Source organism: Gordionus sp. m RMFG-2023, chromosome 2, assembly GCF_954871325.1.
Source record: "Gordionus sp. m RMFG-2023 chromosome 2, tfGorSpeb1-WG-v2, whole genome shotgun sequence".
Lineage (NCBI taxonomy): Eukaryota > Metazoa > Nematomorpha > Gordioida > Chordodea > Parachordodidae > Gordionus > Gordionus sp. m RMFG-2023.
In genome coordinates, this window is record NC_088776.1 from 51,904,342 (window position 1) to 51,923,677 (window position 19,336).

Consider the following 19,336-nt stretch of genomic DNA (forward strand, 5'->3'; position numbering starts at 1 on the left):
AGTATGTGCAATGCACAGTTGAAAGAATAAAATGCAAAGCAATTAAATGCAATATTCCTCGATAAATAAATATTCTACTTGAAATAAGTAATGCAAATCGGATAAGTGAGAATTATCGGACGAATACGAGGGTTTTAAATTCCTTTTATATTCGAATAGTGTAAAATAATATCGGAGAAGATTTATTTAATTATAAAATATTTATTTTATATACAATAGTCCCATGGCATGTCCTTTTATTCTTTATTTAATAATCCACCAGCATACGCTAATCATTCGCCAATATCAAATATACTATAACCCTACTAGCCAACATCTGGTTTTTATTCCCTCTTTCTAATATATTATCCTATCGAAGATAATTAACCACACAAACTTAATGACAAAGAAGAAGGGTAATCAAGGAAAGTTTGGGGAAACCATTTGCATAGTTAATTTGTTATGATGGGTGGGATGTGAGCTAGCGGGTTTATATATTAGATAAAGAGGAATGCCTGATGTGGGCAAGTGGGATTATAATATGAGATATGAGAGATATCAAAAATTTATATATTCAAAAATGAATACGAATTAATAAAATTTAGTTTTGTATTTAACTTGAATTATTTGCTTTTCAGGCACATTATAAAACAATTTTTGTAACTTCTTTTATATAACACATCTAATTAAAAAATTAAGGGAACATGATTATTAATTAAAATATAATGTATATTAATTTAATTAGAAATGCCTAGCCAACTTATAAGGCATAGATATCTTATTGTTTCTTCCTTAATAAAGCATGCGATTCTTTGACAGTAAACTAGTTCCAACTAAGGTAAGCTTTTCACAAGTTGTTGATAAATACATTGTTAACAATTTCATCTGTCAGTTGATAGGTTATTAATAAAAATGAGAAATGAATTAAATTTATTAAACAAAATTAACAAAAGTTCCGAATAATTATCTATTCGTATTCAATAAAAATTTATTATTCGTAATCATTATTAATCGATTTTGAGTATTAAAACCCTGATACTTTATCTATTTCAATTATTTAATTTGAGCAATAGGTTAAGATCCAATTTTCTAAAATAATATAGGACATAGCTCCTTGTAGATGTTCAGCGCCATTTTCAAAATGTAAAAATCTAAAATTTGAATGAGCTATCATTTATTTATATCTACTAATATTAGAATTTGAAGAACTCAATGATAATATTAAGAGTAACCCAGATTGACTAATCATTTATTAAAGGTACATGGTAATTAACGATAATAGCCAACTCAAGGAATCTGCAACTCAAGGAAATTTTTTAATTAGAGGAAATATATACAAAGATAAACAAATAAATAGATTTAAAGGTTAGAAAGATATCGGTTAGGATTAATTGTAAAGGGTAAGATATATTAAAGAAGGTTCTTAATATAATATGATCATATTTTTTAATAACTTGACAAATCTGACAGATCATCTGATTAAAAATAATTTCCTTGAGTGGGTCGTAATCAACTATAGAAGTTATTTTGGGATGCACACTAAATAACATTCATCGCTAAAAAATTTTCTTTTTAAATTCTAAAAAATATAGTATGATAAATTATAATAATTTTTTAGAATAAAAAGTGCACACCAAAATGGCACATATAGTTGATTCTAATATACGTCACTTTTAATAGGCATATCACTCCCCTTCCCATAGGAAAGGGAGTAGTTTTTAAAACTGTGGTTGTGATTCCTTTTTAAATAATTTTAGTTTCCCACTTTTTAGGTGAAGGAAGCTGAATAAGGCATAGGTTCTTAAGGATCAGTTATCTATATCATAAGTCTATGCTATGGAGATAATCATAATTAGTTTAAAATAATTTTTTCGAAGACTGATATATTTTCAAGATCCCCCTCCCCACCATTAGTTGCGCTATGATTTTTATGTGCCATTTTTATCATATAAATCTTAGTTAAGATAATTTTTATAATGATATTAATATTATCTTTATCTTTCATAGTTCCAAGATTTCTAATAGGCTTAAAGAAACGTGTAACTAATAGTTTTGTGGACTACCCACCAAGTATATCCAATCATCCAAATGTCAAAGATGGGCTAGTAATTCCGAATGAAATAGGAGTGTAAGCTTAAAATATATATCCCTACGTTTTCTTTTTTATGTAAACAGGTTTAAATAAGTTGCTGTATTTTTATACCATGATCTTTTTTATATACATTTATTTTTTTAAAAATATATCTTTTATATTTTATAAACATATAGGATAAATTCGCCTTAACATATACATGCATTTTCATTGAATTTTTTTTTACATACACTGTGTAATACATAGTTTAGATACATTTCGATTGAAATATGAAACCCAAGAGCTGGCATTGCCGCTGCCATACGGTATTCGTGTAAGCAATTTAAAATGGCTATCCATATTCAGCTTAGAATATGGGGTAAACATTAATAATACATGATATAACATGGCACTAAAACCTATATTATTTAAAAAATATTTACAAAATTAACAATATTGGGCATGGGCATTAAAAATAGTGGTTTGAATTAAAGTTAAATTATTTTGATTAAAATGTAGGATTTAAAAAAATAATATTTTTGTTTAATATTTGTATTTTATAAAAAAATAGACACCATATGCAACAATTTACTTCCCATAAGAAACATACAAAAGAGCTTATCTTATTATAACTTAATTGTAGATGTACATATATATTTAATTAATATTACCAATATCGCGAACCATTTATTTATTTGCAAATAATTCTTTATACTTCACATATATGTAAATTATATAAACTGTAAATAAATAAAATTGAATAATATATTTTTAGAATTATGTTACCTTACTACCTCGAGCTTTAAAATTTTTCTTTAATTTTTAAAATAGACCAATCGATTTGCGGTGTGAAATCACATTTCTTACCAATAAATATTATAGCGGAATACCTTTTTGCGATAATTAAATATATTCAAAATTTCTATTTCTTAATTCAATGACAGCAATTAATGTTTATGCGACTAGTTGTACCACAGACAATTTAAGTAGACATGAAATGCTTACTTGGGTCAATGAATGCATACAAAGCCATTTTATAAAAATAGAGCAGCTCTGCAGTGCTACAGCGTATTGTAATTTTATTGATATGCTTTTCCCAGGTTTAACTTTATTTAGAATATATCAAGTAAAATTTTGTTAATTAGAAAATTACACCTTTATTTTGTATTATTAAATATTATTTTTGTTTCATAATATAGGTTCTATCAATCTGAAAAAGGTTAAATTTACTGCTGCTTTAGAGCATGAATATATCCAAAATTTTAAACAATTACAAGCAGCTTTTAAAAAGTTAAATGTTGACAAGGTTTACATCTATATATAACTAATATTTATATACAAATGATTTCATAGTTTGGATAAATTTTTATTATAATCAGCACAAAATTAAAAATTCTTAATTAGAGAAATATTTTTATGTAGTTTCATGTTTTAATAATGTATAACTATTTTAATTGATTTTGTTGTATTATTACAATATTTTCTTAATTTTATTCATTTAGTTTTGTTTTTTAATTATCAGTTGCACTAAAATATATTTTATGGAGGTTTTTTAAAAAATATTTACATTAATTTGAATATTTTTTTTATATTAATATGTTAAGGTATACTTCTTCTTCTTAAAATTTATAAAAAACTTAATGATATATTTTTTATAATTTAATATATTTTTAGTTGAAATTATATCATTATAAATCTATTTTTTGAAAAATTGATTTTTTTTTGGTAAGATAGTGTTGACAATTACTTTAATTTTGGGGTTTATAAAAAATGGTTATATCAAATTTAGCTAAACTAATATTACCTAAACCTCAAGATTTTTGCTAAACTAAAACATTGATTTATCTAGCTATCTTTTAAAAATTGGTTATGTTGAGATTTTTAACAAAACTAGTTAGGACAATTAACTTTAAAAATAAAAAGATTTAATTTTTCTGGTATCTCTAGGTTTAAATTCTAATATAGTTGTTTTTAAATTAATTTTCTATAAATAGAATAGTAAACACTCATTGATATGATTGTTGTCATAATTTTACCAATTAAATGGGAAAAAATGTTTAGAACAATTATTCCAAAAAAACAATAATTATGTAAAAATAATGTTTTTTCCAATAAATTGATAAATTTTATATTAGAATCTTTAATTTTTTCATATTATATAAAAATTATCTTTAAGAATTGTATCAGGTGTCATGGAAAGTCTTGATGAACCATTATGATTATTCGAACCATAACCAAACCATTATTATAAAATCTCTAAAGTAGAGCTAACTCAACCATTTAAAATACTAAGAACTATTTTAAAAATATATTTAATTTATTTATTATAAATGATTAGCATAATCTTAAGTATAAAAGTATAGATTTATATGTGATTATATGTCACTTAATTTTTTATGTTATATAAGTTTTATAATAAAATAAAGCAGTAATGAGAACCCTCCTTCTAAAAAAATGTGTTCGGGTTTGGGTTCAGTGAAAAATCTCTGAACCTGGTTAGGGTTCAAGTGGGTACAGGGTTCGGAGACCAGAAAAATAATGACTTATTAAACATCATTTTTTTAAAAAAAATTTATTTTAATTAGTATCACCATAAAAATAATTTATCATCATAATTATAATACTACAATACAATTTAAAAATTTACTATATATAACAAAAATAATTACACGAAAAAATGATCCAAAAATGTTTTTTAAAATTAAAATATAAATATTATAAAATTTAAAAAAAAAGCTTGAACCCTAAATTTAAAAAAGGGTTTGGGTTTGAGTTCAGCAAAACATTGAGGGTTTGGGTTCGGGTTCTCGTCCCTGAAATAAAGTAATTTATTTTCTTTAATTTTTATTTAATATTTATTCAAAAAATTTTTTAAATATATTATTATGGGCCAATACAAAATATATTTTATAATTAATTTAAAAAAAAAGCCGATATGAATTTCTAATCTGAAACAAACTGATATAAATTTATTCAAAAATAACTAGAACGGAACTAGATAGTTTAACTAAAAACCAGAATGGAACTAAACTATTATACATAATGAAGTAAGTTACTAGCTTATTCAACTGAAGATTTTCTAAAAATTTCTAACATAAGCTGAAAAGTAAGATTCTATTTAAAATGAACAAAAAAGGAGAAAATTCTATCTACATTTAAAAAAAGTAACTCTACCTAAAATTTACAAAAAAGGATCACATCTAAAAAAAACTCAAATTTTTTTAAGGGACTTTACCTCATAACGATGCTACTGGCATATTGGTTCAAAAATGTTGTTAAACGGCTCGATTTAGTTGATTTTAAATTAAGATTTTCACCAAAATAATATTACATAAGCCTCAATAGATGTCCAAATCTTTCTGCCATCTATGAGCAAAATCTCCACGCTTGCATAATATTGTTTGCTAAAATAATGGGTTAGCCACTTTTAAAAATCGAGCAGCTTAACAACACTTGGTTCTATACCCCGAACTGTACCATATTTTTATGTTAATTTTATAAATTAATTAATAAAATATGAGAAATTATTTGGTAAAATTAATTTTTTTAGATGAATTTTAAGGAAAAAAAATTGCTTATCAGTCAATTTAAAATTTGATTTTATTCTATCTTTAGAAATACAGAATTAAGTCTATATATTTTAACTTAAATTTATGAAATTTGTTCTATCTTTACAAGATTTTAAGTGAAATTCCCTTGTAAACTATGCGTTATATATTAAAATTTGCCCCCATATTATTTTCAACTATATCTCAAAAAAATATTTTTTTATTTCTCACCGTTTTATTTCCCACCGTTTTATTTCCCATAGAACATAGAATAGCTACTTCTATTTTTCAAGATTTATTCATTAGCTACACGCAATTTTTTTAACTAAAATGTAAAATGTTGGTCATATATTCTAATATCATGTATTTCTCTATATTTTCCATCATTTGTTTCAAAAAAGGAGGAACACTTGTCTAGGGTTTAATTTTAATTTCTTTTTTTTTAAAAAAAGATTTTTTTTTATCAAGCCTAAATTTTTACAATTTATCGATTTTTAAGTGTTAACTTTTATAATACCCCATAATATAACTGTAAATAGCTCATCCCTCATTCACAGTTCGCGCAACGGCGAAATATACAAAATATGTATTTTTGTACTGTGAATATGGGTATCATTCATAATTCGATCATCTCACACCATGTGTCCCCCTCTCTCTAACTATTATATTGTCGAATGTGGTCAGAATCGTGTTATCTCGTTTAAATATATTTTATATTGAGTAGTCATTGTTACACATAGGACCCTGCCCGAAAAACCGGGACTGGCCCAGAAAATATATCGCGATCGGACCGGATTCCGCCTATATTTTTTATCCCGGACTACCTAACCGGATCTGATCAATTTTTTTTTATAATATTGATATCAATATAGCTTGATCGATCAAAAAAATTAGTCACCGGTTTTGCAGGTCTATATTTTATCTTAAAATTTAATAAAATGGAGTTTCTGTATTTATGAAATGATATACCGCCTCCAAATTAAAATTAAAATTTTTTTAAACGTTTTATTAAAAGCCTTAATCAGTATGCATATTTAAATTAGGCGATTTTATAAAAATTCATAAAGAATTTTTTTTAAAGTCATTTAATCGTTCCATGGCGTTATTAAAAACCTCTATTTGGCCTATTTGCAAATAAAACCTGCTAAACCAATGTTTCAGCCAAGATTTTTGCCAAAAGAGACATTTTTTGGCTGAATGGCTTTATGTAATATTTTACTGGCTAATGTTTTGATATAATTTGCATTTTTAGAAACATAAATTCCATCATACAAAAACTAAAAAATCATATAAAATGTTGTAATAAAGAGTTTTTTTATTTATTTATAATTGTAAAATTTAATACATATTTTGGTTATTTGTGAAATTATTTTTTTTGCGCGGATCAATTATTTTTGAGTTTCCTTTTTCAAAGTCAAAAAAATACGCGTAGGTTACAAAATAATTAACTTTGCTGTTGTGCCCATTTACTGAAATTACTTCTCTCCGAGTAATTCTTAACTTTCAAAAAAAAAATTAAACAAAAATATTTAGATAAAAAAATTAGAAAATCTAAATATTTTTGTTTAATATTATTTTTTGGAAGTTTAGAATTTATATTGAGAATTGCTGTTGCGCCGATTTACTGAATTACTTCTCTTCGAGTATTATGAATTCTTAATATAAATTCTTAACTTCCAAAAAAAATGTTAAACAAAAATATTTAAATTTTCAAATTCTTTATTTTTTTTTCTTTTTCAAAATATATTATAAAAACTGACTCATGATGAGTCTCTTTTTTCAAAGTCAAAAAAATACGCGTAGTTTACAAAATAATTAATCCGCGTAAAAAAAATAATTTCACAAAACCAAACATGTATTAAATTTTACAATAATAAATAAAAAAAACTCTTATTACAACATCTCCACCCTTCCCCACTCCAACGTTCCTTATTAGAGGAGGTAAGGAAGGGTCTATATTCTATAATCCAAACAATTCTGCCAGTTCTCCCGTGCTTACTCCTACCTCCAAAAACTCTTCCTCCGTTACAGCTTGCTTTTCTGGCGCTTCCCAGCTGACAAAGTTTTATGCCAGTTTGAGAGCACTATAAATTATAATATAAAAAATGAGTAGAGATAGTAGATAAAACACTAATAATTTGGCGTAAACTGAAACATATGGAATAGCTAAAATAATATCAATATTATTATAATTTTATCATCGAATCGCTATCACAATCAACTTAAATTAAATTTATATGATGAAAATAATTTAAAAAATAAAATAAATATATATAACAACTAAATTTAAATAGTGGTAATTAGTTTTTTTTTAAAAATGCATTATTTTATATTTTTTTAAAATATAATTTCAAAATGCAATCGATAAAATAGAAATACATTATGTAGAGCTGGCAAAAATATCAATATTTTTCTCGGCTTTCAAAAATAATTCCTGGCTAAACACCATTAAGTATCAAAAATAAGTCCTGTGTCTTAGGTCGGCTTAATTTGGATACTTAATTGATTTTTAGTATAGGCTAAAAAGATTTTGTTAGGTAGAATTTTTTTAAATGAGGAATTAAACGTGATAGAAAATTAAAAGAAACTACGCCATGTAGGCTTGCCAAGAAAATCAAAATTTATATAAATTCCCTATTTTACTCCTGGAGTGCCGTATAGGCAGGCTTGCACAAGGAAATTAAAATTATTATAAATTCTCTATTTTACTCCTGTTATATTCAAATCTTATTATTTTTCGAAAGATGATCTTCTTCATTTATTTATTCTATGACATCTCTTTTCCTTCTCCTTATACACTTATAATAGAAACTTTAACGAAATAATTACATAAAAAAATTATTTTATTTTCCTTTTTATTATTATTTTTTTTCTTTATTGAAAATGAAACATAATTTTCCTATGAATGTGATGAGATGACTCTTATTTTAAATATACTCGCCTTGACTATAAACTTTTTTATTTTACTTGAAGTAAACTTTTTTTTTTATGAGGAGAAGGGGGGGGGGGTTATAAAACAATGTCAAATGTTGTATCTTTAAATTATTTATTCGATTCAGCCATTGTTTATTCATTTATTCGCAGTGGCAACTTAAGAGTAAGGTCCTTTCCTAAACAAGCCATTTTTTTATCAAAACGGGGGAAAAAAATTAAACAGCCGTTATTCTTCCAAACTTAAACCATTCTCTTTTCTCAGCTGAGTATTGGAGTAATCTAATCACTAATTTTCAAAGAAGAAATATTTTCGGTCAAAGTTTTTACAAGGCTGTTAACATTGACAAAAAATAAATGAGTAATTATTAGAAACATTATGTAAACTTTTTTTTTTATTGAATTATATAAAATCTCTCAATTTTTTTATGTTAACTCAAATTAAACCAGATTGATTACGCCAAGAATTGAATTTACCTCCTTCCTCCCCTTAATCTTAAAAACCCATTCTACACGAGTAAAAAAAATTGTTGGAAAAAGAATAATCTCTATTCTTGATATGATCATGATTATTTTATTCGATTTTGGTCTTATCACATAAAAATGCAAATCTAACCGAATCAATCGTGGCTTTCATATTAAGTATTATTTACGATTTCTAAAATTTTACCCTATTATTTAGATCATACCAGTGGACAAATTAGTTAAGGGCCGATTTCAAGATAATTTCGAATTTGTACAATGGTTCAAGAAATTTTTCGACGTCAATTACAACGGAGATCACAATGGATATGACGCGTTCTCCGCTCGGGATGGCGTCGATCTCCCACCGTCCTCCCTTAATATGAGTATAACTAAAAATGAAACTTTAATGACTTTTAAAAAATATATGGTATAAATTGTTATTCTAATAAGCGGCTAGAATAAAAAAAATATGTAATTTTTTTTCCATTTTTTTATTCGCCAAACATATTTCCATTGCGTAAAAAAATACACAATTTTATGTTATAAATTTCGTAAATTAACGCTGAATGCAATTAAATATTTTTTTTAAAAAAAAATTAATTACCTTTTTAATTTTACAAGACAAATCTAGAAATAAGATCTGATCATTACACAAGAATTATAATAGAGATAATAAAAAATAAAATATATATTCAAGTTTCACATTCTATGATAAATTTTAAATCTTTTTTTTTAAAAATTAATATATAAAAAGATATATGACGATTTAGCTAATTTAAACACATTTTATTTTGTTCTTTCATTTGACCTTTATATTAAATTTTTATCTCCTCATGTTCCATTTCATGTTATGATAGTATTAACTATTATAACCATCATCGTTAAATGATCTCATAGTATACTATATACCAAATTGAATTGTAACTTAAAATAAATTGAAAAGTAAAATAATTAAATTTTTTGCTGATTTCCAAATTCGGCTCGATATAACCTTTGTCTGAAACCGGCTAATTTTTTAAATGAGGTCCTATTGTGCCGAGTTCGAAAATATTGAACATTTGACCGATTTGGTCGGATCTGAAGTAGGACTACCAGATTCCGCGCTTATCTAAAAAAGGCCGCATGTTTATTTTTTAAGTGTATTTGCATTTATAATAAGCGCGTTTCGCTCAAGCGATGCCGAATTTCGCTTCGCAATCGAGCCATAAATGGTATAATTTATAAATACTGAGCTAAATATTAGATAAGTTACACATTTTAAAAAAAGCCTCAAAGGTATCAAGCGCTCCAAAATCATCTTACTCAAATAATTCGAGCAACAATTTGCATCACGCTCCCGCTCCCAAAAAGATTTCTCCTAAAACGCACATAAGCCCCATTAATAATACTCCACAAGGGGCCAGGACACCTAAGGTAGTTCCCAATATTTCCAATAATGTTTTGGGCAATAAAATTGCGAACAATGGAAACATCGGGGGGAACAACGTGAACGGAAGTAGTCAACAGATGTCTGAATATAAAAAAGAGGTAATGTTAAATATTATATTTTACCACAAAATTTTATATTTAAGAGTATATTAATATAAATTTATTTAGCGTAGAGGTTAGCAATTAGCAAAATTTTTAGGGGTCTGGTTTGGTTGGAATTTAGCTTTTGCCTGGCCTGACCAAATTTGTACCCAGCTCAGTAGGTTTCTTTTTTTTACTAATGTTGCCCAGTGGTTAAATTAAAAGCACTGCACTTTCTGGATTATCACTTGTATCAAATATCAGAATTCACCAATAATCTAGTCCAATAATTTTTTTGCCCGGCTCTGCTCAAATAAAAAAATTCAAATGTCGGGTTGGGCTTTGCACACCTCTAGTTTACATTAATAATGCTCTTTTTAATAATTAAATAAATATCGCGAGTTTGCCACTAAGGCTACTAGCACACCTGGCTCGTGAATTCAAGTCATCTCTTGTAGATTTTTAGTTTATTTGGGCCTAAATTGATCAAACTTTTTATTAAAACTTAATTTAACTTTTACCTTAATTTTATAAATATATTAATTTCTTTCTATATTTGTTAAGTTTTGCATGGCCAGCCCAAGACCGATTCTACATATTCCAGTCAGATCCAGTTCTATTTGATCCGAACTGGTCTGATGCGACCTGGCTAAACAGGTCTAGTCCGACATACCCGTATCGCTGGCCGGGTAATTGGTTTAAAAAAAACAAATAATAAAATATTGGCCTGATTCATAGTTTGAAAAAATATTAATTTTATACCGGTCGGTTTAAATCGGAGTCAATTTTTAAACTAGAAACCGCATCGCGATTACGATAAAAAAATAATAAGAAGGAAAGACATTTCTAGAAGATTAAGGGAAGGCGAATGGCAAGAAGTAGCCAAAAACTTATGGATGCTTATTTGTCAAGCAACGAGAATTTTTTAAATGTCGTCTTCATTTTAAATGAAAGAAAACGTCTAAATCTTACTATCTTCGATTCCTTATCACATAATTTTTGTAACAAATAAAATATAATAGATTACGCATATATAATACACGAAGTTATTCTAAATATATTAGAAATATTAATTTCTATAAAAAAAATCGAACTACGAGTTGACTCAGGAGTCAGCTCAAATTGGAATCAAATTTTTTGACTAGAAACTATTCTAGTCATGTCTTTATTGACTTTCCTTAGCCAGTTAACAACACTATGCACTTTAGATATTTATTTCCACGATTATTTTTTGGATTATATGAGTCTTGACTATAATTGGGTAATTACTATATTTTTAGCAGTTTAAGCCAATTTTTAGCCGGCTAAAAAATCGGCTATACCAAGTTTTTAGCCGAAAACTATTATTTTGGCTTTGGGGTTTTTTTAAAAGAGGCTTAAATTTGGAAGAAACTAATATAAGTTAAAACGCCTTTATGTTAAAGCGCCTGAAGATATAGCCGTATTAGCCGATATTTAGCCATTACCTAACTATAGTCTTAACCAGGGATGTGAACCCTTGGACAAAAAAGGGTCCGGGTTCGGGTCCAGTAATAAATTTAAAAAGGACCCAGGTCAAGGGTTCAAGTCCAGGTTCAGGGAACATAAAAATAATGACTCAAAATAAGACTTCTTTTTCATTCATTTTCTATTATACTTCAATATATACACATTCATATAATTTATATTTTAAATATTTTATTCAATCGCACAACTATGATATCTTCTAAAATAACATCCTTCAGATTTCCACGTAAATTTAGACAAAATATATTTCAACAATGAAAATCCACGTACTACGCTTACCTAAAATAGATAGTGATTTTTATAATACATAAATTATTGTACTTGTGTCGCCGGTACAGCCATGACGATTCTAGACAAAGTATATAATTCTGGATATATTGAAGAATTTTCCTCCCAGAATTTTAAAATATTTGTATGTTTATTTATTCTCAACTATTGGAGAACTTTTCTATTAAAGATATAGTAGATATTTTTTGCTCCTTTCTATCAGATGATAATTTAATTTTTTTTTCTCTATCTAACCCTTTCGCGCCCGACTTTTTTTCCCTCGATGAAAAATTTTTTTATTTTTAAGAGATACTTATTATAGACACAAATAACACATTCTTATCAAAAAAATTTATTTCGAGTATATCTATCAAAAAATATTCAATGATTCCAAATGTCATCAATGGGCAAAATGCAAGTTCATTTTAAAAAATATTTTATTTCATATGATATGACAAATAACAATTTCGTTTATTATTTAAACATATTATACTTTTGACACATAATTCTTGAATATGCATATACGCAATACTAGCACCTTTGTTTAATTGTTACGGGCTTTGGGAAATGACCTACTTGGTCATATCTTATATCCGATATGGGGACAATATTTATGGCTTTTCTTCTCTTTACAACTATACTGGAAGGTCTTCCAGTCTTCTTGTTATTATCCTTTCCTGCTAACATCAGCCCTTTTGCTATTTGAGATTTAAATACCAATAATGTCATTGTCGTAACCTTTATCTTCTCTGTTAACCATGTTTTTGTTATATTAATATGGAAAAATTTTCGGATCAAAAGAAAACGATTGCAGGACATAGTTTCTGATACTTGTGGAATAGATGTCTCAACCAACCAATACTGCCGTATAGAAGGCATCTTATCTAAGCTAGTATACAAATGTATTACAATAAATTTTTCAATTTCATTCCTATCAGTATTTATAGATTTTCCACAACATTGGAAGGAATAAATATTTGTTTCTGATACAAAATTGCTGATCATTTGGTTGTATAAAAATTTACGAATATAGGTTAGAGAAGTTGAATCTGGTTCAGGAATTTCCACCATAGGAGTAAATTATGTATTCATATTTCCAATGTCTTTCTTAGACCAAAGAGGGTTATCTTTTATTTTAGTTATAGTAGTATCTTCGATTATATCCTCCAATTCAAGACCTAGTTTATTTGTAATATAAGATGAGGTTGGCAAATCATCTCCTAGCATAGGATAATAATTGTCGTCTTCATCTGAGCTCTCTATATCAGCTTCAGAAATATCACCCTCGGGGATAAGTGTAGTCATATCTAAATGCATAGTGATTAAAAAGTATCTCATATTATTACATGTATATATAAAATATTTATTAGGACCTCTCCCTATATCCAAGAAAACTATTAGACATTAAATAATCAATAGAGTTAACTATTATCAAAATAATATGATTACCCCCCCCCCCCCACTTCCGTTTTAACCCTAAATCTAAATACCCTAAATAATTTGACTAAAATTCCCATTTATTGATATAAAAATATTTTAGTGCATAAGAAATGACCATTGATGCCAAATGTCATTATGCTCAAATTCCAGCACTTAAAATGTTTAAAAAGATGATAATTTTTATATAAAAATATTAATATATATATATATATATTAATAATAAAATTATTACGTATATTTTTAGCAAGTTTTGATAACCGAAAAATGAATTAAAATTTTGGCGCAAAAATGGTAAGAAAAAATTGATTTTTTAAAACTATAATATGATATAATAACATATGAAACAAAAGAGTTAGTGATACTGATAAAATACGAAAGAGCAAATATTAAAAATTAAAAATTTGATTTCAAAAGTTATCAGTGGCCATTTTTAATGCATATAAATTACTATTGAAAAATTATGATTCCAAAAGTTATCCATGGGCGCGAAAGGGCTAATAGTAAAATTTCCAGATCATCAATATTGTTATCATTATTATTCTTATCGCTACAACCAGTAGATATTGTTTTAGCCTCCAATATATTGTAAATAATAGAGTTTTGGGTAAGCCATACATCCTCAAGATGGTCTATAGCCATTTGTTTTTGCTCAATACTTAATAAAACCTGATATCGAGGGTCTAAATATATTGAAGCATATACAACACTATTTTGTAAATATAGTTCTCTAATTTTCATATTTTCTAATACTTCATATGAAAAAGAACTTGTAAATCTCTCTAACTCTAATCGACATCTTATCCATATGCCATAAATATCCGATAAGCATAACTGTTCTGCTTGCAATCTTAATGTAGTTATTTTTAAAGCAACCAACACACTAATAAGGTCTTTTATTTGATTCCAATCATCTTCCGACAATATGACTTCACATGCTCCTATGATAAAATAATTACAGAAATCTTTCAAACTTATTAATCGCTCTAGCATCATACAAATAGAGGACCAACGTGTTGTGCAATCTAAAATTGCCATTTTCCTTTTCATAGATTTTAATATTCTTACAATTGTGGGAGTTCTTAAATATTTTACAACATCCCTTGATTTATCAATTATAGTTTTAAAGTGACTATTTTTTAGAGAATCATTAATAGCCAATTGTAGCATATGGGCTGCACATCTGATACAGTATATTTTTGTGGAGAAATCTTTTGTTATTTCCTGTAAATCAATTTCACTGATGTCCTCATAATTATCATCATCATCTATATCATCAATTTCTTCCAGTGAACATTCATTTAATAATTTGATTGATTTTCTAGATTAGCACCATTATCCGTAGTAATTGTATAAACGTTATACTTATAGGAATATGAAATTTATTTAATGTTTCTAATATCATTCTTTTTATATTTTCAGAAGTTGAACTCTCTTTAATCTCCTTCATAGCTAAATTTCTTAATATTGTATTATTTCCTTTTAAATACTGTATATTTATTCCTACAATATTTCTCCATAATCTTTGGGCGGAATCAATTTTTAATGAAATTAATTTGTTTTTTGTTTTCTTTTATTATTTTTGCTTGTATTTTTTTCTATTCATTAACCACTTAATCCTTAAATTTATAGCGGTTAATTGATGTTCCAATTGCCTTACTAATAGATTCAATAATTGTTTTTAAACCTGAATCCTCAATAATATTGAAAGGTAATTTATGGTATCAATATCTAAATAAAATGAAATGAAGTCCAGGAAGAAAAAGGAAAGAAAAACGCGAAGATAAAATAAATGATTCCACGAAAAAAATTATAAAAATTTTATAGTATCAAAAATTAATAAAATTATAAAAATTTTATATTAATTTTTTTAAAAAAAATTTATCATTAAAATTTTTTTTATAACACCCTGAACCCTTGGACCCTCCACTTTTTAAAAGGGTCCGGGTTCGAGGTTCAGCCAAAATACGAGGGTTCCGGGGGGTCCCGGTTTCACATCCCTGATCTTTACCCCGAAAAATAAGTGGTAACCTTTTTTAAAAAATAAATAAATAAATTTATTCTATGAAAATTAGATCGAACAATTGACCAGGATGCTAGAAGAGACCGATATCGAAAGAAACTTTTATTACTCAAAATTGAGGAGCATCGAAATGTATTGCCAGGAATTGGAAGTCAAAGGAGTAATAGACTCCAATTTGGAGAAAGTACTTTCAATCATTTACTCCACCGAGGTAAATATTAAATATTTTTTTCCAAACTTTAATTCAAGTTATTTTTAAAAAACATTTACTTTTCATTAGCTCCAATTTTTTTTAATGTAACTATTTTCATCTGGTTCGGCAGGATTTTAGGATGTAATCACGGTGTTCATAACCAAACCTAGGACTCGACCTTTAACGTATTCCTTAAATATAACATTTTTAATGTGGATGAATATAAGTCATCCAGGCGAATCATAATTGATTGAGAAAGAATTAGTATTAGCTAATATAAAATATATATTATTTATTATTATTCATTATTTGTATTCGAATCCTCGATTCATTCATAAATATTACATTAAAATTTAAAAAAAATTTTGAATCATGCCCCCACCCCCATACTTTGCGCGATTTTTTTTTAAAGGAAGGCTTTGAGATACCCGATGAAATTTCCAATAACAATAATAGTTCTTATCCCAATCATGATTCGAACGCCGCCCAAAATTCTGATCACGATTTGATTAACGACGGCGGAAAAAATGGTGCTACTACCCAATCATCGTTAATATCTAAAAATGGGAACAGTACTACTACCAACCAAACCTTCGAGAAAGAGGATCATCACGATAAATATGAAGAGAATCAGGAAGAAGAGGAGGGGCTTAACGAATTCGATTCTTACGAAAAACAATTGATTGATAGCTTTTATTTTGAAAAGAGATGAAATTTTGTTATTTTTTATTTATTCATTAATTTATCATATTCGCGAATATTCTTTGCTCCAACTACGCTTCCTTCGTGCTCTTCTCATTTCGAGTAAGAAAAAATACGTTATAGAAAATTATATTTAATTTTGGATACTCTAATCTTGTCATTCCGTGATTTTTTTTGCGCAGCTTTTTATTTTCTGACAGTCATGCATGATGTGCTTTTGGAAGATTTAACATGATTCAAATAATCGTTTTTTCATATCTTGTAAAACAGTATAAAAATTTTTATTTTGATATGAAAAGAAAAACAAGCCATATAAATAATACCCGTCGCTACATCTTTGTATTTGTTTTATGGAGTATCAAATGAAAGATTCTAAAAATTAAGCTTTTATATGTATGCGGGCTTAATGTCTAATTATGTTTTTAATTATATAATATATTTTTTAGTGTTGCTTAATTTTTTTAAATTCTCTTCTTCAAAGAAGTGCATTGTCGAATGATATTGTATGTAGTTTGTCTCTTGTTGTAGTGTACTTTAGACTAGGGTAAAATTGGAGTCTATCTGATTATTTAGGTTAATAAATAAATCTAAATGTAATATTACGCCTTTTATAATACTACCATTTTTTATTATAAATTAACAACATTTTGGGAGTCTTTTCTTTTATATTATGTTTTTTAAAGAATTATGTATATACTTTTATAATACTATGAATTTAAAATAAATATTGTATTGATATTCTGCTAATTCCATATATTACATTCAAATACTGAAATTACATTTAAGTTTATTCTGTAATTTTGCTAGTTTTATGCATGTGTTCGCTTTTAAAAATAAATATGTTATTTGCTTTAAGTTGGGAAGTAATAGTCAGAGTTCGAAGTTATTATTTTTAATATATAATGTTTTATAGAGAGAAAGGTAGCTGGATTGATCAAATTGCTAAAATCTTTTAGTAAAGAGAGGAATGTGAATAATTATAAAAATTAGTTAAAAGCTATAAAATATGCTTGCTTTCTTATATATTACAGGATATTTCCAAAAAATACTTCTTTTTCTTTTATCTCAATGCGAGCAAATCCTATTAATTTAATTATTTTTACCAGAGCGATAATCTATTAAACGATGCCTTACCAGTCGAACAAGCCGGAGGTGATCTTATTAACAACGAAAGCCATCAATTGGAAAATAACGATGATTGAATAACCATGAAATATCGCAATATGTCTACTTTTACATAATTAATCTTTCCTTTTTTTTCATTCACAAATTCATAACAATTTTTTTATTTTATTTTATTTTTCATTTTTATTGTTTTTTAAAATTATATATTTTTAAATCTAATTATAATGCAAAAAATCCTGATTAATTTCTACGATATATTTTGCTATTATTATGCTCATTAAAAAATAGACTAACTAACCCCCCCCCCTCCCCCCCATTATAAAAAAACCAGCACTATCAAATTTTTAACCCGAAATATAATATTTTAATTATAGGCGATTTTGTGGATAGTAAGTAGTTAAGTATTAAGATAACCATATTATTTATACTACATCCTTTTTTTGTATACAATTTTAAAAATATAAAATTTGATAATTGTGTTTATAATATTAATATTGTACTACATATACCTATAATTATATACTGCAGATGCGGAGAAAATACTTGATAATTCCTTATTATTTTATACTACAACCATTTTCTAAATTATTGTGTATTTACTTAAAATTAATTCCATTTTTAAGAATTATCCATTTGATACTTAATACCAACACAAAATGATGATATGACTTAAATTTTTTTTCCCTTTCCTGTTTTGCAATTTAAAATAAAATTTTTTATATTTTATTTTTAGGGCGCTTGAAAATATAAAATACAAATAATAATAATAATTATAAAATCCACTATCACATTATATGCTTACCTTAATTATATATATATATAAATAACTTGTCTAGAATATGATATATTTTTTAAAATATTATCGATTCTTTCATTAGTTATTTTTTATAATCTAAATTTTTTTTAAAATGTAGAAAATATCACTTTTGTAAATTTCCATGTTCCATATCAGATTTATAATTATATAATTGTACAATAAAAATATTTTTGTGGATAGTTAGATACCAAACCCATCTCTCATATCATGCTAATATATTTTTAGCATTTTATATTCATAATATTTTTGATATAATCTCTTTTTAAAATATAATAAAATATGTTTTCGATTTTAAAACCATTTATGATTATTTAATATTTATTATATAATAATGATTGTTTATATTTTAATAAACCATTTATTTTTTTATTTTGTACAAATTCTTTAATAACCTTTTTCATAATATTGCATTTTAGAAAATTCAATATAAAAAATTGGTTAAAGTTATAAACTTCTTCATATTTTTAAAATTTAAAATGATTCCTTGAAACTTAAATAACTATCTCGAATAACTAATCTATTTTCATCTAGCAAGGAGTGGAGATGAAGATCGGATTTAGTTACTACTTTATTAATAAATTAAATAAAAAAACTTAGAGATTTTTCGCATACTAAATTTTTTATATAATAATGATTAATGAACATTAATTGAATGAATTATTATTCCTTGAAACCAGTGGCGTAGCTACGCGGGTGGTTTTTAAGTTTGGACCCCTCCCAGAGCTAAATTTTTTTTAGATTATACGTTCAAAAGACTTAAAAG

General features: G+C 26.2%; 2 protein-coding genes across 3 annotated transcripts in view; one reads left to right on the forward strand and one right to left on the reverse strand.

Annotated features, from left to right (window-relative positions):
- The window catches only part of LOC135925358 (S-adenosylmethionine synthase-like), a 112,811-nt gene that overhangs the window by 37,969 nt on the left and 55,506 nt on the right, over nt 1-19,336 (reverse strand). The gene's annotated exons all lie outside the window — the stretch shown is intronic.
- LOC135925347 (microtubule-associated protein RP/EB family member 1-like) lies at nt 2,885-17,872 on the forward strand. Of its 2 annotated transcripts, XM_065460618.1 has the most exons (7): nt 2,885-3,150; nt 3,250-3,356; nt 9,212-9,377; nt 10,262-10,521; nt 15,789-15,947; nt 16,342-16,733; nt 17,738-17,872. In XM_065460618.1, the coding sequence occupies exons 1-6, from the start codon at nt 2,988-2,990 to the stop codon at nt 16,639-16,641; spliced, it is 1,155 nt and encodes a 384-aa protein (XP_065316690.1). In that variant the 5' UTR covers nt 2,885-2,987; the 3' UTR covers nt 16,642-16,733; nt 17,738-17,872. The 2 variants fall into 2 exon arrangements, with proteins under 2 accessions (XP_065316690.1, XP_065316691.1); XM_065460619.1 differs by lacking the exon at nt 16,342-16,733 and having other exon boundaries at nt 2,889-3,150.

What these genes read in the sequence shown, in the direction of transcription:
- LOC135925347 (XM_065460618.1), top strand. Translation starts at nt 2,988, where the DNA reads ATGACAGCAATTAATGTTTATGCGACTAGTTGTACCACAGACAATTTA. An exon ending in AAAAGTTAAATGTTGACAAG is followed by an intron (nt 3,357 to 9,211) that starts GTTTACATCTAT and finishes CCTATTATTTAG; the next exon opens with ATCATACCAGTGGACAAATT. An exon ending in ACCGTCCTCCCTTAATATGA is followed by an intron (nt 9,378 to 10,261) that starts GTATAACTAAAA and finishes TTTTAAAAAAAG; the next exon opens with CCTCAAAGGTATCAAGCGCT.